We start from the raw sequence: 25,640 nt of genomic DNA, 5'->3' as shown, positions 1-25,640 counted from the left end.
ATCAAATTGCACTGTACGTCAATTTTATGTTCTTGACTTCCACTGATGATTAAGATCTGATCCACCTGCAAAGGAAATTGCAAGGCCAAGCCATTTTTTTCGTGGGCAGGGTTGAGTGAGACCGGGAAGGTCGTTAATGTTTTCATGGGAAAATGCTTTCTGCAAAGTCACCCAATCTTGTTATCTTTAAAGGATAAAGAGATGAATAGGAAATGCAATCCCATGTTATTACTTTTTCCAACATGATTTGTGGGCATGTCTACATAGCCATCGGCGGAATCACGACACAAATATTACATTGTGTTTGTGTCCACAGGACTACAATTACCAACTCTTCGCATGGCGGATGTACTCTACAAACTTTAATTATGACTGTCAACATGAATTATTTATAAAATCTGAGGGAAATAAAACGATTTTGTAAGTGATGATTAAGAAAGCCGTGTGAAAATGGTTCTAATTAGGGTGTAGCAGACTTAACTGCTGAGACTTCAAATCTTTGTGTCAGAAGGTAAAAGTCACTCAGAGGAGGAGTGTCTTTGGTACAAGAGCCAAAGGTGGATTACAACAGCGTCTCATTCCATTTCTTTAATGAAGGCGCCTACACGTTATCCAAAATAGCCTCATCTACACACAAACTATTGGATTTATCTCGATTTTTTTTTTAACTTAAGAGGTAAGATACATTTATAAATACTAACGTAAATTCAATCTTTAGACGTTTGATTTCCTTTGCCAGAGCAGTCCTTTTTCTTTCATATGCTTGCTATCAAAAATAGCAATAAAAGCATACTTTTTGATGACATTCATTCGGAGGTGTAATGATCTGAAGCAATGTATACATTTATATGATGCGTCATATATTTAGTGGATTATATACTGTAGATGTTATGACAGAATTTCGAGTCCGTTAAAACAAAAAATAGAATTCCATTGTAAAGTAGGTGTATAGGAGGAACGGTTCGCCAGCCGCTCGTTTTTTTCCGTTACCGGAAGTTGTTGCGCCGAGACACTGAGTGGGCAGCACCGATTGCGGAACCAACGATTGGCTTTATCTTTCAGGGGGGATTTATCAGTGTAGTATAACTGATTGAAAAAATGTTGATTCATCTGAGTAGAAAAGCTGCTTCAACAGGAAAACATGTATTACCCAATTAAACCCCAAATGTTATCACTCAATTTAAAGAAGACAGAATCGCTCCTTTGGATATTAAATTATTTTTCATCTGCCTCCACACCCCTACGGTTTCGAGATCGACTATTTGGTCTGTTCATGAAAAATGAATATCCCGTCCGTCATCTCTCCTGCTGCGGTACCAGTCTCCGGGTCCAAAGTGTGATTTTTCCCCCCCCTTTAATGACCGGAATGCAGTGAAGAATAATGCCGGTTATATTTCTCATGGCAGGCCCGTGGAAATCTCTTTTAACGATCGGTGAGTAGAAGGAAATTGAACAGATCTGTCGGGGAAAAAAGAGAACGTCCCACGTTGAGCTTACTCAGCATATTTGAAAGATTCCGCTTACTTAAAACCAACACGACGATCAAAACTAAATGTGCTTCTTGTACAGATACGGTTCTATAAAGGCATGTTTTAAGCGTTCAATATCCAACTGTTAAACCACAACCTATCTCCAAAATGCACATGATGCATTTGTGGACTAATGGTGATGAACACGTTTGGGACACTTGGGAAATTATCACGTGTTCTTGTAAACCGAAAAAATGAATGTTGTATCTGTAATTGAAATCAAATTGATCGAACGGCTTCGTAATTGTTTACTTTTTGTCATAGCAGCGCTTGTAGAAAAAAATATAGTATACTTCCACTTTTCATGCAGTCCAACCACGAGCGAATAAGTCACTGCTTAATTCAAGCTGCCTTGATTAATAGTTGGTAAAGAATAGTTCATAAATATACCACAAACTATCATTCTAAAACAATTTAATAAAAAAGCTATTTATTTATTTATTTATTTACATTGTGTTGTCATTATTTATGTAGTTTTTTTTTGTTCTTTTGACTTCAACATGGTGCAGTAGGTGGCTGCCTTTCCAGCAGCTCCTGTATTTTATTTTTCTACTTATTTCATTCTTTTCATAACTTTGCTGCTGTGAAACTTACATTTCTCCACTGCGAGACTAATAAAGTTAAATCAAATCCAATCCAAACGTATCAAAGCATTTCAAGCACTTGTCTTATAACCGTACTATAAAGATTGATTTGCAGCAGTGAAAACAAAATACATACAAAATAAATGTCTAATAAAAGACATTGAAATTAAAACGAGTCAGTAGGTAAACTTGCAACTGGTGAATTACACCCAGAAATTAGTTTAAAACTATTTTTTTCATGATTAATGTGCTCTTTTTGGCAGAGTCACGGGAGAAAAGGTGAGCGCTAGCCATGAGGACTCTCTGGCTGCATTCCTTGATCCTGACTGTGACGATAGCATGGACGGGTGTGTGTGTGACAAATGCAAAGCAAACAAGATGGCCTTTATATTCCCAAACACCGGTTCTATTGGCTTGGAATGCCCCCACGCAGGATTGCGCCCCGAGGCATGGTGTCACTTTACCCTTGGACCAGTTTGACATTGTGGCCTCCCCCAACGAGGGCTTTGTCCGACAAAACCTGACCATATTCTACAAGGAGCGTCTCGGCCTTTATCCTTATTACGAGCGTGATGGCACTGCAATTAACGGGGGCCTTCCGCAGCTTGCCAGCCTGGTGGAACACTATGAAAAGATGCCCGAAGGCGTTCAGAAATATATACGGGAACCAGGGGCCAAAGGTTTGGCTGTTATCGACTGGGAAGAGTGGCGCCCATTATGGATTAGGAACTGGGATTCAAAAGACATTTATCGAAGTAAATCACGGGAATTGGTGCTCAAAAAGAACCCAACGTATACCCCGGAGCAAGCTGCAAAAGTGGCTCAGCAGGAATTTGAGCTGTCCGCTCGTAAATTCATGCTGGAGACGCTAAGACTCGCAAAGAATTTGAGGCCCAATCAAGTGTGGGGCTTCTACTTGTTTCCAGATTGCTACAACCACGATTACAGGAACGGCCTGAAGAACTACACGGGTCGCTGCCCCCCGCTGGAGGTGGCCCGTAATGACCAGCTCAACTGGCTATGGATGGAGTGCACGGCACTTTTCCCCTCCATCTACATGGGATCCGTGCTGCGCTCCACGCATTACGGGCGCCTCTTTGTGCGCAACAGGGTGAAGGAGGCCATGCGTCTGGCGTCCGTTGGGGAAGGCTTGGCGCGCCCGGTTTTTGTCTACACCCAACCGACATACATCAGTCAGATGTCTCTCCTCACTGAGGTTAGTTGAGAGTCTGTTACATCATCATCGCGAGCAGTAAAGGCTGAGATTCACCTGTCGCTGTGCATGATCATAAAAGCTGAGTTGACTATTAACTTTTTTTTAAAACTCATACAAGTGCGAAAAGGAGTTAACGGGTGTTTACAATACAATACATATTGATTTATATAGCGCTTTAAAGGACAACCGACGTCTCCGGATAAGTTGTGTCCATAATTTGTAAAATGGCTTCAAATGACTTCTACTGAGCGTATTTTAATAAGATTCCACCGCATATAGCTATATTTTACGTATTAAGACTCGCGCTGAATATTCAGGAAGTCTTGTTTTTGAGTTGGTGACGAGTCCGTACGTGACGTCACTAAAGGAATGCCCCTGACCGAAAAAAGACACATTGTAGCAGTCCTTCCATCACGTCAATGTATTTTGCTGTGCTTGTTTGGTCTGAAAACCTCGCGTTGCACCCAAAAGTCGCCATAAGAGGGCGTCCAAGCTCCATGGAAGGAATTTATCAGCCTGTGGAAACGGGCTGATTCATTCCTCACAGGAGCTCGGTGGCCATTTTCTGCCTCTTTTTGGATGAGATATTTTCCCCCAATGTTGCCTCAAAATGGCACAGAATAAATTCTTTAATCGATTACAAACATGGATGCTTTCCTCTTCAGAACTATTTGAATCATATTCATAACTGGATGTGTAACAAGAAAGCATATTCTCCGAATCTGAAGCCATTGTTTTGATTCTCCAGCAATGCAAGACGGTTGGCGTGACGTCACGAACTGGGGGCCGAACTTTCTGAAAATGCTCAATTCGCAGCTCAATTTTTTTGGCAGATTTTGGACACTTTAAGTCATTTTTCTTGGTGTTTTGCATTTGACTAAAAATATCATACTGCGTGTTTTGGGTATTTTAGATGCTATAAAACGTTTTTCTGATGTCAGTTAAGAAACAAAAAAGTGACGTTGCTTGTCCTTTAACAAAAGCTGAAGCTGTAACAAAGCGCTTAACATGGACAATGATCATATATCACTGTTTTGAACCCAAATTTTGTATTTATAAATCTCACCACACATCAAACGGCTGAGCACTTCATACTGTGACCTTTTGAGATTTGAGGTTTCACATGCAATATAGTGTTCTGTAGTATTTGGCATTGAACCACAAAATCAAATAGCGATTGTCAAGGGAGACGTGCATTGCCTGTTTTGTTAATTAACCCTTCTGTGGTTGAATTTAAGGTCGAACTGCGTTTGCACAAATGTTCTGCTGTACCAGATATGAAGTTCGCGGTGGCCTTATTTTTACCTCATTCACTGCCATACAATGTGCAAAAATGCGTCCACTCTAGTGCCAGGGTTTTTGTCATTTTCACTCAAATTGCAGGACCCACAGAATTTTGAGTTTTAGGACGACATAAACATTCAATGCAGCATAAGAAACCTTAGAGTCTAAGGCTTAGAATCTATTCTTTTATCAGAAAAAAAGTTAATTCCTAAGTTATATGAGTCTGGAGTTATCTGAGCTTGAAAGGAGGGCGGCTGTACAAAATACAATACAATTCATATTGATATATAGCGCATTAACAACAGCTGAAGCTGTAACAAAGCGCTAACATGGACAAAAGTTAAATCCTGCCCCCTCGTGGAAGCGAAAAACATTGCCAGAGGTCTTACCAGCGCTTTATCGGCAACCCCCGCAAGAAAAAACAAAACCCGAATAAATTCAGGAATGGCGCTCCACATCACACGTTTCCATTCCCGAATTAATGACAGCAAATGAGTTAAACATATTTAATATGTGACTCCATTTTGTAGACAGATCTGGTGTCCACCATCGGTGAGAGCGTCGCCCTCGGAGCAGCGGGAGTCATCTTCTGGGGAGACTCGTCCTACTCCAGTGAGAGCAGCTGCTTGGCTCTTAAAGACTATCTCAGCGGAGCGCTGGGTCGATACTTGCTCAACGTGTCCACGGCGGCCGAACAGTGCAGTCGGGCATGGTGCAACCTGCACGGCCGCTGTCTACGCAGTCAACCGGACGCCGACGTGTACTTGCACCTCAGCGTGTCCACGCACAGCATCGGTTGGCAGGACGGCCGCCTGAAGGTGAGCGGCAAGCCTGGCGAGGCCGAGCTGACTTTTTTCCGTCAACACTTCCAGTGCCAGTGCTACACCGGCTACCAGGGGGAGGCTTGTGCTCTGAGAGCCAAAGGGCAAAATAAAGCCCCCTCTGTTCTCGGAACATGGTCGCTTTGCTTTTTACTCCCGCTTGGACTCCTCACTCTGTTACAGTGAGGAAATGAAACGACATAAAATATTTACCGAATGTGCCAAATAAACCCCCCAAAAAATCATAACAATATTTGGGCTGTTTGACAGAATTTGCATCAAGTTCCTGATCAATAATAAAAACAATCCTGCTGAGTCACTGTTTGTCACTTAGTTTGTGTGCAAGCGGGATTTTCCAAATGTGCTCTTATTTTCACTCACTCTTCTAACAGAATAGTGTGACTCAATTTTCATGAGAACCTCAGCAAATGCTGGATCGCGTTCTGTTTTTTCATGGCTGCTCATTACTGTATTCAAAATCCATGTGATCCAAAATCCATGTTACCTCCACATTATGCCTCTCTGTTCTGACCACAATGTGTTTGAGACTTTTTGTTTTATTTCTTAAAACTGGAAATAGGATTGGGAACTTTGTAAATGATAATGAGCACTTTTTTTTTTCATACGCTGCACAAACGCATTGTAAATTGTTGCTCACTTTGACTTCATCTAAAAGCTGAATATTTCATTATGACAGAAGATGCTAAATTATTAAAAATCATATACAGTAAAGTCTCGTTATATCGATATCGGATATATCGATAGTCCCGGTTATATCGATACTATTTCTATGCACGCACGGAGAAAATTACATGCAAACAGGGTCGGATATATCGATAGTCCCGGTTATATCGATATTTTTTCGGACTCCCTTGAATATCGATATAACGAGACTTTACTGTATTACTTTGCACACTTATCTTCAATGTGAAATAATTTAAACATTTCACATAACACACCTCTAATTCCTATCCGCCATTTTTTTTAACTTCCAATTAATTTCCTTCAATGTTTCAGGTGTTTCTCCAAAAGTATTTTTTTGCTTGTAATCTTACCTATTGCTTTAAAAAAACATACACAACAACAAATCCAAAACAATGTGGCCGGGCCTAAACTTTTATTTGAGAAATGTGATATTGCGGTCAACAGTTTGTTCGTTAACAGATATTGCAGTTTTGAAGGGTATTTTCATGTTAACCTTCTTTTTGTTAACTGTTTTGTAGCAGTCCAGATGCCTTTCAGTTTATCATAGAAATGGTCTTTTGAGGAGGAAAGGGAAAATAAAGGCAATGTTAACATTAAATGATGTAGATATAATTCCAGGTAGAGTCGGGAGAATAATGCATCTTCTCCTTCTGTCCGTGGGAAAAAAAAACACTATATTTTAATTATTTGTTTTAAAGGATAATTATGAACTTTAAATTGCAGAATGGAATTTATTGAGACTCGTCTTTGTCTTTAAGCACTAGCGTGTTGTTTCCTGTCTGAGTTCCTGCTAATGCAGCTGTGACGACAGCGACTACTGAAGCTACATCAAACAAAATACAGTATATTTCTACCGTCACTGTTTGCTGGCGCTAGCAAAACAGATTATATATCAAATTGGTTCTATATTTATCATGCTAATTTGTTGAATAAAGGGAAATTACAAATGTTATGCAACACAATGTTTACAATGGTGCAAACCTTTTGAAATTCTGCACTTTAACACATTTTCTGTTGAACAAGACTGCTGCGTAAAATTTGGACAGGTATGGTGAATGGTGTTGCATTTTTTTCCCATTTGTTGGAGATTTTTTTGTAAGATTTTGTTCCTCACATACGTTATTATTGTTTGAAACAAAACCAGAAACTATGTAATGTTCCCATTTTTTTATACATTAAAACATTTGAATGCAAGTCTGAACGTGTACAGTCTTTCATTATGTTTACTGTTTGCTTCATGTATAGTATTGAAAACTACATAATGTTACGAAATAACGCGCTTGTACTTTAACACGTTTAGGCGGTATTGGTTACAGGAAATGACGTTGACTTTGTTGTGTGCACGTGTAATGTAGTCCGTCAAGGAACAAATATTCAAATGGTAGCATTTTAAGTTCTATCCTCATACAGTCATACACTTTACGTGCATCAATATTCGTGCATGACAGCAGTTGCAACAAATGCTTTCAGAGTTCATTTACCAATGAAAGACCACGTATATTAAGGTTAACAAGAATATATCGATTGTCGCCTCGCGGCATTAAATTTCTTTTCGGTGTCTTGCATTTAATACTAAACCAAACGACGTCTAGCCTCTTATAAACAGCTTATATTAATTAACCAGTACAGTTTGACTTGGGAGACATGACGATAAAGAAGACAGCATCGTTTTTTCGTCAGTGAGTGTCCGATAGTGCCATCTTTTGTTTCGGTATGTTTTACGGAATTTTAATTATTAATCAACCGCATCTCATTGAGACGCATAGCATACCTAGCTAATGTTAGCTTTCACCTGAGGTTGGGATGGGTTGATGTATTGACTTAGCATTATGATGCTGATGATTCTGGTTGTTGGTAGTGGTGCAGAAATACATCGAATCATTGTTGGAGCTTGGCTTACTATTTTGCCATTTAACCAGTGCATTCAAATGCGGTTGCACATCACTGCACACTCCAAACAGCTGTGTTGGTTTTAAAGGGGGAACTGTTATACAACACTTGTATAGAGTATCATGAAATCTCTAGATCAATACATATTAGAATTGCAAGTGTATTCCTGGGTGTTAACATCTGTGGATAACAGCATTTATTTCCTTAACAATTGGTGTATTTTTTGTGTTAAAGGACAACCGACGTCTCCGGACAAGTTGTGTCCATAATTTGTGAAATGGCTTCAAATGATTTCTACTGAGTGGATTTTAATAAGATTCCACCGCATATAGCTATATTTTACGTTTTAAGACTCGCGCTGAATATTCAGGAAGTGTTGTTTTTGAGTTAGTGACGAGTCCGTACGTGACGTCACTAAAGGAACGCCCCTGACCGGAAAAAAAGATGCATTTTTGCAGATTTTGGACACTTTAAGTCATTTTTTTTTGGTGTTTTGCATTTGACTAAAAATATCATACTGCGTGTTTTGGGTATTTTAGATGCTATAAGACGTTTTTCTGATGTCAGTTAAGAAACAAAAAAGTGATGTCGGTTGTCCTTTAAGGCATGTTTAATACATTTGGTTTGAATATAAAATGCACCTTTTCCAGGTCATTCATTTGATAAAAATGAATTTCCTGCGGAATCGTATGGTGGTCCTGGCCTTGGTGTTATTGGCCACCTTACTGCTCTATCTGCTGTTGCCATCCATGCGTCACGGCAACATGGAGCCGTCCCTCAATGTACAAAGACTTGGGTTCTTCGCCACATCCCCGCCTCCGCTTCCCAACATCAACGTGTCAGTTCGTACAGGACATCTGCCAGGGGACCCGCCGCTCTTTTTCAGAGAAGCCTTACCAATTGACGGGGCTGGACGACAGATACTGCCGAGGTGATAGCTGACTAAACCCTTCAAATCTCTTGAAGTCTCACTCATAACTTTAACCGTTAAAGTGAGGTTGAGTCTCAGATGAGCGGTTCAACATCATTTTTTTGTTTCATTACAGGCTACAAGTGGTGCTTCTGCATGGCCAGGCCTTCACATCAAAAACATGGGAAGAACTCGGCACCATGGCCCTACTTGCGACGAATGGATATCAAGCCTTAGCCATGGACCTACCAGGTATAGGGCTAATACAACAGTCAAATTTAGAGGTTAATTTTGCTGGGAATGTTGAATTCAATTGTGATAGCACAGCCCAATTCCAATTATAAAATTGCAATATTCTTTCCCCAATGTGTGAACATGGCTATTATATCACAGCAATCCGTCTCTCTTTCACATTTAAATTACCGTATTTTTCGGATTATAAATCGCAGTTTTTATCATAGTTTGGTCGGGGGTGCGACTTATAAATCGGAGCGACTTATATATACTTTTTTTTATTACTGTATATCATTTCACATGTTATTTTCACATTAAACCGCAAGAGCGCAGAGAAGAGGAAGTGGCGCCTTGTCTACCTGCCGAGTTGGGGGAGTTATTTAAAAGTGACACCGAGGATGAAGATTTCCTTGGATTTGGAGTAAAACCTGATATTTTGGTAGACTTGTTAGCATGTTCTTTGTGCTACAGTTATCTGAATAACTCTTGTAAAAGACTGTTCTGGGTTACCAAAAAGGAGGTGCGTTCATCGGAGTTGCGTAGAGCGAGAGCTGCGGTGTTATGTTAGAAAAAAAAAAGAAGTGAAACGGAGCCTGATGTTCTCTATTTTAATTTAATTAATTTATTTTAAATTGCTTTTCAAGATGACATGTATGTTGTTTGGTGTTGGATTTTATCAAATACATTTTCCCCAAAAATGCGACTTATCCTCCAGTGCGACCTATATATGTTTTTTCCTTCTTAATTATGCATTTTTTGACTGGTGCGACCTATAATCCGAAGCGACGTATAATCCGAAAAATACGGTATACTGATGTAATATGTCTGTAATCGTTCTTAAATCCCCCCCCCGCACATCAACCCCCAGGTTATGGTAAATCACCAGACTCTGAGGCCTTGAAGAGAGATCAGAATCGAGTGGACCTGCTCTCCAGGTTCATGGAGTCACTGGGTGTGAGGGCGGCGGTGCTTGTGAGTCCTTCCATGAGCGGACATTACTCCATCCCATTTCTTATGAAGAACAACGCACAGCTGCGAGGCTTTGTTCCCATAGCGCCTGTCGGTACACGTAGTTACACGCCTCAACAGTATCAGAATATCCAGGTGAGAAAAGCTGCGACGTCACAATAATTTAATGGGATCTAAATCGAAATTCTGATGTAATTATGATGATGATATGCAGTTTTTATTGCCATTGTCAGGCTGGTGGCCTGAGATTTTCTATCTGTCTTTATGCCAAGTTAACCAACTGTAATCATATTTTGACTCCAATGTACTCTTCAGACACCCACCCTCATTGTGTTCGGAGCCCTCGACACTAATCTCGGCGCCCAGTCTCACAAGAACCTGGCCCAGCTTCCTCATCATACTGTTCTCAAACTGGACGGTGCTCGTCACGCGTGCTACATGGACAAACCCGGAACCTTTCACCAAGGGCTGATTGACTTTCTCGGCAAGCTGAAGTGAGATAGGCGGCATCAAAGATGCACAGGGAGAAAAAAAAATGAGGAAAGACTTGGGTTTACTTGATATGAATTTTGTGGGGCTTGCTTTTGGCAAAATACAATGACAAAAAAGGTCATGAGATAATAATTACAAGCTATATGATATGGTTAAAACCGAAGTAAGGCATGATCATATTTCTGGCTCTCCATTATTTATTCATCTTCATCATGAAACTATGTGTGCAATAAGCTTTGATTTGTACATCTTGTGACATTTCTCTATGCATGCAAAAAAATGAGTATGCATCAGTGTTGCCATTTTTGTAGGTGACATGAAACTTGAATGCTGTAAATTGTGCAGAATGTGGCAATAGCAGGTGCATGTGCCCTGAGTGCAAAAGATGAAAAACAAAAAAAAAACAGACACTCTGCAATGGAAAATGTGAGTAATAAAGTAGCAAATACAGTAATACTTATTATTTGTAGCGAGTGTGGACATTTCTATGCATGTAAATCTGTCTTCTAATTTATCACTGACCCCCTCAAAGCAACATTGACGTTTATGTAAATAATGTGGTCGATTGCGGACTTTGAAGCCCCCCCCCCAGCTGGTGTGGTTGTAAAAAACTGGATGAATAATTGACAGGAATTTTCCTCTCAAACACCACCTTCTAATGACTCCGGTTCTCTTGTGTGAGCAGATACATTTTACAGGAAACTGAAACCATCAAACAAGGGTAAGGTGAACCAGGATATGTGTTCTAAATGGGTGTGCTGTAGAGGAAATCTTTTGTAGCTAATTAAGGTAACCAAGCAGCTCCGATTTAAGCAGATACGATAATCTCATGAACCGTTAGCAAATTATGCAATACCAGGTGTCGAGTTTATTTGAATCAAATGTGCTTTGAATGTCACTGTATGGCGCGTAGTGGATTTGACACAGCGTTAGTCATGTGTATCCAATACATTGTTTTTAAGAGGCGTGCTGAGCTTGCAAAAGACACATTTGATGTCTCTTCTCCAGTAGGATAGAAAATGAATTTAAGATCTTTCAAATACGCAAAGGGCAACATTTCTGCCAAATATTAAAATATAGTGGAAATAAGTTTCGATAACTTTTTGGGGGAAAGATTCACGTGACAGTTGTACGGTATTGTGGTGCAAAGCAACTATATATTACGGTAAAGCGTCTGCGGCAATTTAGAGTGATTTCAAAGTAAATACATATTGACAAACTACTGTAGCAGTGTACATGTACATCATTTCATAGCAGTGGTTATCAAATTTGCTTATCTTTAATATAACCAAAATTAAAATACAGCAGTTATGTATGAGCCCTCGGGTCTCATAAAAAAAATCTTTGTATATCATGTTTTGCAAAACATTGCTACTTACGCTCCGTCCAAGGCAAACAGAATAACAAATATACACTATTAATACACTAATTATGCATGTTATAGAAAATATTAATTTTGAGAAAATAAACTGAAAACATTTTTAGTCTTTCTATATACGTACTTCATTCCGTCATTGGATGGCGGTTCTTTTTAAAATTCCATCTTGGAACCACAATGATATGTCATGGATTTTAGCCAGAATGTAAAATGGTATGTGTTCCAGTCAGAAACGTCTGACGACATTTTAACTGTTATTGTGAGCTATTATTTTGAAAAGAATTTGTCCATCTGTCTTTACCGCACTGTTGAAATGAAAGGTGAGGCAAATTTTGAGTGCTAGCGTCTACCACTTATTTATGCTGGAAAAGCGGCTCGACAGTGAATTGACAGCAACGCAGTCTGGTGAATACTAGTGCTAACCTTCACAGACCATCAGAATAAACCTATTTGAAAGTTACCTATAAAGTGCTTTATAAGTAAAGTTGACTTGATTGGCCTTAGCGGCTACCTTCCGCTTTTTACGTCTATTATTATCAGAGAACGTCGCCATGCTACCTGACAAAGAAGACGGAGACGGATCAGGGGTAGCAGGTGGACAAATGATGTCTCCTAAGGGTGAAGACCCTTCTGTCAGTCTGTTCAGAGAGTACCTTCGACTCAGGACGGTCCATCCAGAGCCAGACTATGGTAAGTTTCCAACTTGACATGAGGCAAAAGTCACTTAACAAGCATACTGAACCAGTTGGAGATGGGTTACGTGAGCTGCATTAACAATGGTTAGTTGTAATGATGACACTTTTACAGAATAAACATTTTTGTGCTGAATTCTAAAATTAATGTGAAGCCAGTGCAATTACAAGTTGTAAACTGTTGTTTCAGTGCACAGTAAAAAAACAACCCCCCACACCCCTCAAAAAAGATAAATAAATCAATAAAACGGTGCCAATAATTAACACATCACTCCTAAAAGTGTTGCTCATGTTAATAGTTTAACGCATAAATAGAGGACCAAGATTCCAAAACACTTGAATATGGTTTCTAACTCATTTTACCACATGACAATAAAAATACGCTATCAGCCGCGGTTAACCTTTGATGAACATTAACATCAATTTGTTTTCTTGGCACCACTTAATAATTCATGGGGGTTTGGCCGAAAATGAGTATTGGTGTCTTTTTTTGAGAAATAACAAAAAGATTCATAAATAGTGAACAGCAAGTAACAGTTCACTCCATCTTAAAATGAGCTGTTCATTTTGAAATATGGTTCAACACCTTTTGCTTTCTTCTAATGACTCATTTCTAGATAGTGCACTCCGGTTTCTGGACAGAATCGCAGTGGAACTTGGGCTGCCCATCAAGAAGATAGAGGTGTGTTTCTAAGATTTCAGACTTTTTCCTTCTAACAATTAGAAAACTATGTTGATCTGCCACTATAGAATAAAAACACACAATAAACCAATTTTACATACCTGTACATTGGTATCTCAACTCGGGTACCTTCCAAGCTTTTCAGTTGCAGTTCTACGTGCCACAATTAGAAATCATATTTGTTGGCAACTCAAATTCATATTAAACCGAACAACGACTTTGTCGAAATTCATACAATATGCCGCGTCATCCAAAGGCTAAATTCGAAAGTAACTCCCGGTGTCCTTCGACTACACGCCAGTGTCCAAATTCACGCGGCCTTCGAATCTGGCCTTTTAGATTAATTAAAGGCCTTCTTATTCTTATTCAAATGTGTCTTTGTTTCCGTGGAGACGATACCCGAGCGAACGGCTGTTTCAAAGCATACCTTTTTGTTTTCCTGTTTGTTATGTTTGTCAAAGTCATTATTAAGTAATTTCATCTGTGCTGTATGTAATGCATATTAGCATATTTGACAATAAAGCTGACTTTGATACTCTCGGAGTCGACTTTGCTACACTCTTCACATACTACTCTATCTTTAGGTATAACTATTGAATCAGTAAATAATTTTCCCCAATTGCTAGTCATGATAATTTCTTCAATTTTTTTATTCTTTATTCTTATTTTGCTTTTCCCGGCAGGTTTGTCCAGGCAAAGTCGTGACAATCTTAACCTGGCAAGGGACGAACCCCAACTTGAAATCAGTTTTATTGAATTCGCACACCGATGTTGTTCCGGTTTTCCAGGTACATCACCCTCCACCACCAGAAATTTAGCTGTGACTTTGCATAACAAATCTCTGCTCCAGGTTTCTTGAGGAATGTTCATGTTTTCCCTGTGCCAGATTCTTTGAGGAATGTAAATTAACTAGAGGTGTGAATGTGTGTGTAAATGATTGTTTGTCTGAATGTATCCTTTGAAATACTGGAAAACAGTCCAGGGACCTTAAGTCATTCACTGCCAGACAATGTGCAAAAATGTGTCCACTCCAGTGCCAGGGTTTTTGTCATTTTCTCTCAAATTGTAGGACCCACAGAATGTTGATTTTTTCGGACTACATAAACATTCAATTTAGCGTAGGAAAGGGCAACATTTCTGCCAAATATTAAAATATAGTGGAAATAAGTTTCGATAACTTTTTGGGGGAAAGATTCACGTGACAGTTGTACGGTATTGTGGTGCAAAGCAACTATATATTACGGTAAAGCGTCTGCGGCAATTTAGAGTGATTTCAAAGTAAATACATATTGACAAACTGCTGTAGCAGTGTACATGTACATCATTTCATAGCAGTGGTTATCAAATTTGCTTATCTTTAATATAACCAAAATTAAAATACAGCAGTTATGTATGAGCCCTCGGGCCTCATAAAAAAACATCTTTGTATATCATGTTTTGCAAAACATTGCTACTTACGCTCCGTCCAAGGCAAACAGAATAACAAATATACACTATTAATACACTAATTATGCATGTTATAGAAAATATTAATTTTGAGAAAATAAACTGAAACCATTTTTAGTCTTTCTATATACGTACTTCATTTCCGTCATTGGATGGCGGTTCTTTTTAAAATTCCATCTTGGAAGCACAATGATATGTCATGGATATTAGCCAGAATGTAAAATGGTATGTGTTCCAGTCAGAAACGTCTGACGAGATTTTAACTGTTATTGCGAGCTATTATTTTGAAATGAATTTGTCCATCTGTCTTTACCGCACTGTTGAAATGAAAGGTGAGGCAAATTTTGAGTGCTAGCGTCTACCACTTATTTATGCTGGAAAAGCGGCTCGACAGTGAATTGACAGCAACGCAGTCTGGTGAATACTAGTGCTAACCTTCACAGACCATCAGAATAAACCTATTTGAAAGTTACCTATAAAGTGCTTTATAAGTAAAGTTGACTTGATTGGCCTTAGCGGCTACCTTCCGCTTTTTACGTCTATTATTATCAGAGAACGTCGCCATGCTACCTGACAAAGAAGACGGAGACGGATCAGGGGTAGCAGGTGGACAAATGATGTCTTCTAAGGGTGAAGACCCTTCTGTCAGTCTGTTCAGAGAGTACCTTCGCCTCAGGACGGTCCATCCAGAGCCAGACTATGGTAAGTTTCCAACTTGACATGAGGCAAAAGTCACTTAACAAGCATACTGAACCAGTTGGAGATGGGTTACGTGAGCTGCATTAACAATGGTTAGTTGTAATGATGACACTTTTACAGAATAAACATTTTTGTGCTGAATTCTAAAATTAATGTGAAGCCAGTGCAATTACAAGTTATAAACTGTTGTTTCAGTGCACAGTAAAAAAACAACCCCCCACGCCCCTCAAAAAAGATAAATAAATCAATAAAACGGTGCCAATAATTAACACATCACTCCTAAAAGTGTTGCTCATGTTAATAGTTTAACGCATAAATAGGGGACCAAGATTCCAAAACACTTGAATATGGTTTCTAACTCATTTTACCACATGACAATAAAAATACGCTATCAGCCGCGGTTAACCTTTGATGAACATTAACATCAATTTGTTTTCTTGGCACCACTTAATAATTCATGGGGGTTTGGCCGAAAATGAGTATTGGTGTCTTTTTTTGAGAAATAACAAAAAGATTCATAAATAGTGAACAGCAAGTAACAGTTCACTCCATCTTAAAATGAGCTGTTCATTTTGAAATATGGTTCAACACCTTTTGCTTTCTTCTAATGACTCATTTCTAGATAGTGCACTCCGGTTTCTGGACAGAATCGCAGTGGAACTTGGGCTGCCCATCAAGAAGATAGAGGTGTGTTTCTAAGATTTCAGACTTTTTCCTTCTAACAATTAGAAAACTATGTTGATCTGCCACTATAGAATAAAAACACACAATAAACCAATTTTACATACCTGTACATTGGTATCTCAACTCGGGTACCTTCCAAGCTTTTCAGTTGCAGTTCTACCTGCCACAATTAGAAATCATATTTGTTGGCAACTCAAATTCATATTAAACCGAACAACGACTTTGTCGAAATTCATACAATATGCCGCGTCATCTAAAGGCTAAATTCGAAAGTAACTCCCGGTGTCCTTCGACTACACGCCAGTGTCCAAATTCACGCGGCCTTCGAATCTGGCCTTTTAGATTAATTAAAGGCCTTCTTATTCTTATTCAAATGTGTCTTTGTTTCCGTGGAGACGATACCCGAGCGAACGGCTGTTTCAAAGCATACCTTTTTGTTTTCCTGTTTGTTATGTTTGTCAAAGTCATTATTAAGTAATTTAATCTGTGCTGTATGTAATGCATATTAGCATATTTGACAATAAAGCTGACTTTGACTTTGATACTCTCTGAGTCGACTTTGCTACACTCTTCACATACTACTCTATCTTTAGGTATAACTATTGAATCAGTAAATAGTTTGCCCCAATTGCTAGTCATGATAATAATCTTCAAATTTTTTATTCTTTATTCTTATTTTGCTTTTCCCGGCAGGTTTGTCCAGGCAAAGTCGTGACAATCTTAACCTGGCAAGGGACGAACCCCAACTTGAAATCAGTTTTATTGAATTCGCACACCGATGTTGTTCCGGTTTTCCAGGTACATCACCCTCCACCACCAGAAATTTAGCTGTGACTTTGCATAACAAATCTCTGCTCCAGGTTTCTTGAGGAATGTTCATGTTTTCCCTGTGCCAGATTCTTTGAGGAATGTAAATTAACTAGAGGTGTGAATGTGTGTGTAAATGATTGTTTGTCTGAATGTATCCTTTGAAATACTGGAAAACAGTCCAGGGACCTTAAGTCATTCACTGCCAGACAATGTGCAAAAATGTGTCCACTCCAATGCCAGGGTTTTTGTCATTTTTATCTCAAATTGTAGGATCCACAGAATGTTGATTTTTTTTTCGGACTACATAAACATTCAATTTAGCGTAGGAAACCTTAGACTCTCTACTTTCATCAGAAAAAAAGCATTAGTCATATGTGTCTGGAGTTATCTGAGATTGAAATGGGGTGGCTGTACAAAATACAGTACAATACATACATATTGATTTATATAGCACTTTAACAATAGCTGAAGCTGAAACAAAGTGGACAAAAGGCAAATGCTGCCTCCTCGTGGGAGGGAAAAACATTGCCCGAGGTTTGACCAGCGCTTTATTGGTACCCCCCGCAAGAAAAAACAAAACCCGAACAAATTCAAGGATGGCGCTCCACGTCATACTTTTTTAATGGCAGTGAGTTAATGAGGATGTGCGCTGTTGAAAATAGATGCATGGGTTTCAACACAGTTTGCCCATTATTTTCTGTCGCTATATCCAAATATGGATTTGTCATTGTCCTTTCCAGGAGCATTGGGTACACGACGCTTTTGGTGCTGTCAAAGATGCAGCAGGCAACATTTACGGCCGCGGCTCGCAGGATATGAAATGTGTGACAATTCAGTGGGTATAAAAAGCCCGGACGACTTTTCTACACAAAACAATCATTATCCTATAGACCACGAGAACAATTCATCCTGCAGATTTCCTCTTTAGACATGTGTTGTCTGTGCAGGTACATTCAGGCTGTGAGACGACTGAAAGCCGAGGGGAAGACATTTTTGCGTACTGTACACTTAACGTTTGTTCCTGGTAAGTCATTACGGCTTTTGTCGGGTTTAATTTAAACCTCTCATTAGATCTCTGACAGCATCGTGGGCGGAGAACTAATGCACAAATAATAATAATACGTTTCCCTCTATTGTGGAAGGCGATTGTCCTTCACGTGGTTCCACCTGAAATATAAACTTAGACGATTCCAAATTTTCAAAAGTTTACAGAGCCTTACTTTTTTTCCAATAACAAATGCAAGCCAAGATGAAAGAGGAGGCAACAACTTTGCCACAATTAAAATATCGTTACGTTTTGATTGTCTTCAAACAAAGCCAAAAATGTTTTAACGCTGTGATGAGAATTCCCCAGTAGTTAATTATAATAATATACAGTGAGACCTCAACTTACAAACACCTTATCTTACAAACTTTTTGTCTTACAAACGTCAAATTTATGAAAATTAAACCTTATAATAAGCACTATTTTCATAATGCACACCCACCACGGCTGGCGGAGTGATCTTCAGCGGAAGCACACGACCGAACAGCACCAGAGGTTAAGTTACCAACAGTCCTCATGGAAAGTGACTGTCCTTCCATAAGCCATCAACGGCCATCAAAAAGGTAAATAAAACTTTATTTTACAGGACAGTTTATTTCTTTAATTACAGTCCTCATGTAATGCACCTCTCTTTCCAAACAGCAATTCCTTTTAACTTTCGACCTCCAACGCCATTCCATCAAGCCGTAAATGACCATCACAAATGTAAATAAAGTGACTTTATGATACAATGCAGTGTATTTCTTTCATTACAATACAATAGCACATTTATTATACATAGAATAAGGTATGTTGTGTGTAGTTTTAAGGCTTATTTAGTTGAAAAGTATATTTTATGGAAACCCGGGAACAGATTATTCCCATTTTAATGGTTTCCTATGGGATTATTTTTTTGAGATACACACTTTTTGCCTTACACACTCCAATTAACCAATTAAGTTCATAAATTGAGGTCTCACTGTATTTCATTTATAAGCGCCTTTCAAAACTCTCAAGGACACTTTACAGTCACAGGATATTTTTTTCTGTAGGTGAGCCGCGGCAGCCACACTCAACCCGGAAGTAACCTAAAGTAAAAAAAAATCAAAGCACAAGGTGTGAAATTCGCTTAAAATGACTGCTTCAAACTAAAAGGGTTGATTTTTACATGCCTCCTGTTGTAATAGCCACGCTCACAGAATTTGGCATTGATATGTGAATTGCAAAATATTTTTCAAACATTTTGCCACTGAGAAAGTATTAGCAGGTTGTATTTTGGACCACCCCAAAAAAATAATAATATATTTCTATTAAAAAAAATCTTCTGCCATGTTAAGGCCCCTCTGAAAGGCAATTCATTTGTCACAATAATATTAAATCTCCCGTTTCTGGGTTTGTCGTAATAATCCACATAATATAAATTCAATCTTCAAATGAAATGTACAGTAAAGTCTCGTTATATCGATATTCTCGGGAGTCCGAAAAATATCGATATAACCGGGACTATCGATATATCCGACCCTGTGCGCATGTAATTTTCTCCTTGCGTGCATAGAAATAGTATCGTAATAAGCGGTACTATCGATATAACCGATATCGATATAACGAGACTTTACTGTATTTCGATTCTACTATTCTGATGGCTTTTTGTCTTGCAGATGAAGAAGTTGGTGGTGAGAAAGGCATGGAAACATTTGTCAGACATCCCGAGTTCCAGAAATTAAACATTGGCTTTGCTCTGGATGAAGGTAAATCAAGTAAAAAACCTCAAGCTTAAAAACTCTCGACTGCTCAGTTACTTATTTGAAACAAAAAAGCTGAATGTGTCACGGTGGTTTTGAATTTTGTCATGTCGGCATGTGGTACGACCTTTGATCTTAAAGGACAACCGACATCTCTGGACAGGTTGTGTCCATAATTTGTAAAATGGCTTCAAATGACTTCTACTGAGCATATTTTACAGAGATTCCACCGCATATAGCTATATTTTACGTTTTAAGACTCGCGCTGAATATTCAGGAAGTCTTGTTTTTGAGTTGGTGACGAGTCCGTACATGACGTCACTAAAGGAACGCCCCTGACCGAAAAAAAGACACATTGCAGCAGTCCTTCCATCACGTCAATGTATTTTGCTGTACTTGTTTGGTCTGAAAACCTCGTGTTGCACCAAAAAGCTGCCAGAAGAGGGCGACCAAGCTCCATGGAAGGAATTTATCAGCCTGTGGAAACGGGCTGATTAATTCCTCACAGGAGGTTGGACGCCATTTTCTGCCTCTTTTTGTGATACATTTCCCCCCAATGTTGCCTCAAAATGGCACGGAATAAATTCTTTAATCGATTGCAAACATGTATGCTTTCCTCTTCAGAACTATTTGAATCATATTCATAACTGGATATGTAACAAGAAAGCACATTTTCCGAATCTGAAGCCATTGTTTTAATTCTCCAGCAATGCAAGACGTCTTGACGTGACGTCACGAACTGGGGGCGGGACTTTCTGATAATGCCCAATTCGCAGCTCAATTTTTTTTGCAGATTTTGGACACTTTAAGTCATTTTTATTGGTGTTTTGCATTTGAATAAAAATATACTGCGTGTTTTGGGTATTTTAGATGCTATAAAACGTTTTTCTGATGTCAGTTTGGAAACAAAAAAGTGACGTCGGTTGGCCTTTAACTCATTCACTGCCAGACGATGTGCAAAAATGTGTCCACTCCAGTGCCAGGGTTTTTGTCATTGTCACTTGAATTCCAGGACCCACACAATATTGAGTTTTAGGACTAAACATTCAATTCAGCCTAAGAAACCTTAAGCTCTCTTCTTTCATCAGAAAATAAGTTAATTCCTAAGTTATATGGGTCTGGAGTTATCTGAGCTTGAAATGGGGGTGGCTGTACAAAATACAATACATACATATTGATTTATACACGTTAACAACAGCTGAAGCTGTAACAAAGCGTTAACATTGACAAAAAGCAAATGCTGCCCCCTCGTGGAAGGGGAAAAAAACACCGCCAGAGTTCTGACCAGCACTGTATCGGCACCTCCGCAAGAAAACCCAAAACTCGAACAAATTTCGGAATGGCATATTCCTGGTTTATAGTTTAGACTCCATATCTGCTCTGTAGGTTTGGCCAATCCAGGAAACGCCTTCACTGTTTTTTATGGAGAAAGGAATGTCTGGTGTGAGTCCAAAATTCAACTTTTCTATGAGAAATTTCAAGTTGCTTAAATTGACATTAAATCAAGACACTGGGTTGTTTTCTTTCCAAGGGATTACCATCCACTGTCCGGGCAGTCCCGGTCATGGCTCCAGGTTTGTGGAGAACACAGCAGCTGAGAAGCTGGTGAGTGTCTTAAGATTTGTGTTGTTTTTTTTCGTCCAAACTGACATGCACAATGCTGGTTGTTTGTCTTTTACAGCGCCAGATTATCAACTCTTTCTTGGACTTTAGAGAGAAGGAGAAACACCGGTAAAAATGGAAAGATCTATTTAAAGGACAACCGACGTCTCCGGACAAGTTGTGTCCATAATTTGTCAAATGGCTTCAAATGACTTCTACTGAGCGTATTTTACAAAAACTCCACCGCATATAGCTGTATTTTACATTTTAAGACTCGCACTGAATATTCCGGAAGTCTTGTTTTTGAGTTGGTGACGAGTCCGTACGTGACGTCACTGAAGGAACGCCCCTGACCGAAAAAAAAGGACACATTGTAGCAGTTCTTCCATCACGTCAATGCATTTTGCTGTGCTTGTTTGGTCTGAAAACGTTGTGTTGCACCAGAAAGAGCCAAAAGAGGGCGACGAAGCTCAACAAGAGGAATTTATCAGCCTGTAGAAACGGGTTGATTAATTCCTCACAGGAGGTTGGTCGCCATTTTCTGCCTCTTTTTTGTGATACATTTCCTCCTACTGTTGCCTCAAAATGACACGGAATAAATTCTTTAATCGATTGCAAACATTTATCCTTTCCTCTTCAGAACTATTTGAATCATATTCATAACTGGATGAGTAACAAGAAAGCATCTTCTCAGAATCTAAAGCCATTGTTTTGATTCTCGACCAAGGCAAGACGTATTGGCGTGACGTCATGAACAAGGGGGCGGGACCTTCTGAAACTGAAACTTTAGTAGTTTTGTTAAAGTAGTTTTGGGAGTCTTTAAGTCATTTTATTGTTTTTTTGCATTTGACTAAAAATATCATCCTGTGTGTTTTGTGTATTTTATTTTGCTATATTTTTCTATAAAAATATAGCAAAATAAAATACACTATACAACATATACAATATTTTCTGATGTCAGTTAGGAGACAAAAAAAATGGTGTCGGTTGTCCTTTAAATGTCTATATTTTATTTTCACTGCACTATGAAAGTGTGTGTGAGTTGTTTTGGGTCTGAGTTGCTTGTTGTGAAACTCGTCGTCTATTTCTGAGTGCGTGTGTGTTTTACTGCCCCCTGGTGGCACACACCATACTTCAACGGTCAAAAAAATGAAAATGAGATTGTGTGCATTTTAAAATGTATCATCCTCATCATGTGTCGATTCCAGGCTCGACACCAGCCCGTGCTTCACGCTCGGTGATGTCGCCACAGTGAATATGACGATGGTGAAAGGGGGTGTGGCCTACAATGTCATTCCAGCTGAAATGGACGTCAGCTTTGACCTCAGAATCCCGCCAAGTGTAAATCTCCAGGTGAGTGTTTTCACATACGCTGGAGGGATGTACGTGATTCGTTCATTTCAGCTTTACACACGTTTTGCTGTTCATCTGGTCAGGAGTTTGAAAAGATGATCCAAGGTTGGTGTAAAGAAGCAGGCGATGATGTCACATATGAGTTTACTCAGGTTGGCGCGATTCCCGCTCAGCTTCATTTTTACTGCTGCTTGAAAGTTAAATTGGCCGCCACTGTTTTGTGCAGAAACACATGAACCAGAACTTGACGTCTACACAAGAGAGTGATCCCTGGTGGAATGCTTTTAGTCAAACCTGCAAAGAAATGTGAGTATTTTTCAAATTTGAAGTAAAAAAAATTGTTATTGTGGTTTACATGGGACAATTTTAAATGTTGGTTCGGACTTTCGCAAGCATCAAATTTGATTTGCTTTTGCGGGCCGAATAAAACGATGTGCTGGGCCAGATTTGGCCCCCGAGCCTTGACTTTGACACGTTTGCTCCTGAGTGCTTATTCATCCCGTAAGGGACATTAAATAGCTGCACCGCTGTTTTTATGAGGCCAAAATGTGCTAGGAGATATTTTGGTGCCTTCGTAAAAACCCTAATTTGTGGTTGTAAAGTTTGACATTGTGTGTTGAAAATGTCTGCAGGGATATCACTCTGCAGAAGGAGATATTTCCTGCTGCTACCGACAGCCGGTTCATCCGAGCCGTGAGTTTTATTTTGCCTCCCTTCTGTTACCGTTCCCTCCCATTTTTTTGTGTGCAGTGTGTTACTTTTTGTCGACCACTATTTTTCCTTTAGGTGGGGATTCCTGCCATTGGCTTCTCCCCAATGAACCACACGCCCATCCTACTGCACGACCACAATGAATATCTGAACGAACGCGTGTTCCTGAGAGGCATCGATGTGTACAAGAAGCTCATCCCGGCTCTTGCCAATGTACCCGCCTCTCTAGATGAGGCCTAAGTGCTGTTTTTTTTTGTGTAATTACCAAAGAAATATGACAACGCTACAAATTAGGCCATACCAACTGTGATTATTTTGCTAATTATCAGGATGTGAGTTTGTTTTCTTTTAAAAAGACATTCTCACCGTAAATGTGCGGGCGTAAACTTAACTCATTCACTGCCATTCATGAATTTATTCGGGATTTGAAAATATGACGTAAAGTGCCATTCCCGAATTTGTTCAAGTTTTGTTTTTTCTTTTTTGGGTGCTGATAAAGCGCTGGCCATAGCCTCTCGCAATGTTTTTTCCCTTCCACAAAGGGGCAGTATTTCCCTTTTTTCTATGTTAGTGCTTTGTTCCAGCTTCAGCTGTTGTTAAAGCGCTATATAAACCAATATGTATGTATTGCATTGTATTTTGGACAGTCGCCCTCATTTCAAGCTCATATAACCCCATATAATTTAGGAATTATTATTTATTTTTTTTATCAAAGAAGAGATTCTAAGATTTCTTACGCTGCATTGAATGTTTATGTGGTCCTAAAACTCAATATTCTATGGGTCCTGGAATTCAAGTGACAGTGACAAAAACCCTAGAACTGAAGTGGACACATTGCTGCACGTTTGGCAGTGAATGAGTTAAAAATCAAATCTGCTATGGCGATTCAATGTTGTCTTGACGGAAATTAAAATGTAAGATAGCTAGGGAGAATCGAAATGCACTTTTTGAAATTACTCTTCCCCATTACAATATGATTTCATTTCAATAAATATACTGGATGTGATTATGATGATCAAATTTTCCTCATTTATTTTTCACACTGACATGACACTGGAGCGAGTTTCCTGACGGCCTGCGGCATCGACGTTTAACCTCCAGCCGGCCATCTGCTTCAATGACAGGCAAGAAATCGGTGACATTTAACAAATGTCATGTTTATTTCACTATTATTGAAAAAAATCTTAATATGTGCCTGCTATTTTTTTATTTGTGTGATCCTCTGGTAACTGGAATATTAAATAATTTGTTGTATTGATGTCACTATTCCCTTGGAAATTGGTTACAAAAAATACAGTACAATAAAGCTCTTTTGAGAATTGGATCCGCCTCGCCGATAAAACTAAATATGTACATATTCTCGCTTTTTTGCTGTTCATTTCCGGTTTGGGGGACGGTTGGCGGAAAGCGCAATTTTGATTGGATGATACTGACCTATGGCCTTGGATGATACTGATCTATGGCCGTTGGTGTCGAAACAGGTGAACGCCCCCTTTTAAATAAGCCTGACGAGTAAAAAAATGACAAGTATCGTACACTTCAGGTTGGAATGGACCAACGGATTCGCCTTTGTGGAGAGAAAAAGTTCTGATTCTAATTTGCAATGAAACGAATCCATCGATGAAACGGTCGAATGTCGGTGGCACTTTGACAAGCCCCACGCTAACGTTAGCATCAATACACTGTATTTCTGTGAGAGACAGCAGAAAGCAAGTGTGCAAGCTAATGAGCAGTGTGCAGGCTAGCTAGCAGTAATTTTGCCGATGGACCCGGCAAGTTGACTTTCATTCCGATCGTTGGACTGGATTTTTACCAATCACGAGCAACGGAAAACCATTCATATTAATGGTGAGTATTATCACAAAGTTATTTTAAATAATACATTCTGACATTTTGTTAAAATCATGTGTTTGCGTGCGTATGTGTGTGTGTGTGTGTGTGTGTGGCTCTCACTGAAAAAACATTTCTAAATACTATTATACTACTAAGTATTATACTTTTATAGTTCTCTTAGTCAAAAGGTTTGTCGACCCCTGCCATAGAGTAAAATTGTACGGAGCCCCTAAGGGGACATCGAAGAAAAAAAAAAAAACTTTGCGAGATCTCGCAAAACTTTGCGTTCCCTCGCAAAACTTTGCGTTCCCTCGCAATACTTTGCGTTCCCTCGCAATACTTTTGCGAGA

General features: G+C 39.2%; 3 protein-coding genes across 5 annotated transcripts; all 3 read left to right on the top strand.

Annotated features, from left to right (window-relative positions):
• The first annotated feature begins 1,181 nt into the window (after positions 1-1,181).
• Positions 1,182-7,333, top strand: hyal2b (hyaluronidase 2b). Its single transcript, XM_089011006.1, has 3 exons — positions 1,182-1,433; positions 2,377-3,329; positions 5,144-7,333. The coding sequence occupies exons 2-3, from the start codon at positions 2,406-2,408 to the stop codon at positions 5,618-5,620; spliced, it is 1,401 nt and encodes a 466-aa protein (XP_088867132.1). The 5' UTR covers positions 1,182-1,433; positions 2,377-2,405; the 3' UTR covers positions 5,621-7,333.
• Positions 7,334-7,520: 187 nt separating this feature from the next.
• On the top strand, positions 7,521-11,091 carry abhd14a (abhydrolase domain containing 14A). 2 transcript variants are annotated; one of them, XM_089010295.1, is made up of 5 exons: positions 7,521-7,818; positions 8,680-8,960; positions 9,076-9,191; positions 10,042-10,277; positions 10,458-11,091. In XM_089010295.1, the coding sequence occupies exons 2-5, from the start codon at positions 8,698-8,700 to the stop codon at positions 10,638-10,640; spliced, it is 798 nt and encodes a 265-aa protein (XP_088866421.1). In that variant the 5' UTR covers positions 7,521-7,818; positions 8,680-8,697; the 3' UTR covers positions 10,641-11,091. The 2 variants fall into 2 exon arrangements, with proteins under 2 accessions (XP_088866421.1, XP_088866420.1); XM_089010294.1 differs by having other exon boundaries at positions 7,522-7,850.
• A 1,434-nt stretch (positions 11,092-12,525) lies between these two features.
• LOC148890085 (aminoacylase-1A-like) lies at positions 12,526-24,779 on the top strand. 2 transcript variants are annotated; one of them, XM_089010903.1, is made up of 14 exons: positions 12,526-12,702; positions 13,322-13,386; positions 14,070-14,174; positions 17,766-17,860; positions 17,973-18,049; positions 19,708-19,797; positions 21,178-21,234; positions 21,323-21,396; positions 21,473-21,522; positions 22,602-22,746; positions 22,830-22,898; positions 22,973-23,052; positions 23,379-23,439; positions 23,533-24,779. In XM_089010903.1, the coding sequence occupies exons 1-14, from the start codon at positions 12,564-12,566 to the stop codon at positions 23,695-23,697; spliced, it is 1,272 nt and encodes a 423-aa protein (XP_088867029.1). In that variant the 5' UTR covers positions 12,526-12,563; the 3' UTR covers positions 23,698-24,779. The 2 variants fall into 2 exon arrangements, with proteins under 2 accessions (XP_088867029.1, XP_088867028.1); XM_089010902.1 differs by lacking the exons at positions 12,526-12,702; positions 13,322-13,386; positions 14,070-14,174 and adding exons at positions 15,169-15,534; positions 16,154-16,218; positions 16,909-17,013.
• Positions 24,780-25,640: the final 861 nt, after the last annotated feature.

Source organism: Hippocampus bargibanti, linkage group LG12, assembly GCF_051943395.1.
Source record: "Hippocampus bargibanti isolate YZ-2025 linkage group LG12, ASM5194339v1, whole genome shotgun sequence".
In the NCBI taxonomy this organism is placed as follows: domain Eukaryota; kingdom Metazoa; phylum Chordata; class Actinopteri; order Syngnathiformes; family Syngnathidae; genus Hippocampus; species Hippocampus bargibanti.
Note: the sequence above shows the minus strand (reverse complement) of the source record. Positions and strands in the feature narration are given on the sequence as shown.

Coding starts and splice junctions, on each gene's coding strand:
- hyal2b (XM_089011006.1), top strand. CDS start 2,406: ATGAGGACTCTCTGGCTGCATTCCTTGATCCTGACTGTGACGATAGCA. Junction 3,330..5,143: donor AGATGTCTCTCCTCACTGAG/GTTAGTTGAGAG, acceptor TCCATTTTGTAG/ACAGATCTGGTGTCCACCAT.
- abhd14a (XM_089010295.1), top strand. CDS start 8,698: ATGAATTTCCTGCGGAATCGTATGGTGGTCCTGGCCTTGGTGTTATTG. Junction 8,961..9,075: donor GGACGACAGATACTGCCGAG/GTGATAGCTGAC, acceptor GTTTCATTACAG/GCTACAAGTGGTGCTTCTGC. Junction 10,278..10,457: donor AACAGTATCAGAATATCCAG/GTGAGAAAAGCT, acceptor TGTACTCTTCAG/ACACCCACCCTCATTGTGTT.
- LOC148890085 (XM_089010903.1), top strand. CDS start 12,564: ATGCTACCTGACAAAGAAGACGGAGACGGATCAGGGGTAGCAGGTGGA. Junction 19,798..21,177: donor TGGCTTTGCTCTGGATGAAG/GTAAATCAAGTA, acceptor TCTGCTCTGTAG/GTTTGGCCAATCCAGGAAAC. Junction 23,440..23,532: donor ACAGCCGGTTCATCCGAGCC/GTGAGTTTTATT, acceptor TTTTTCCTTTAG/GTGGGGATTCCTGCCATTGG.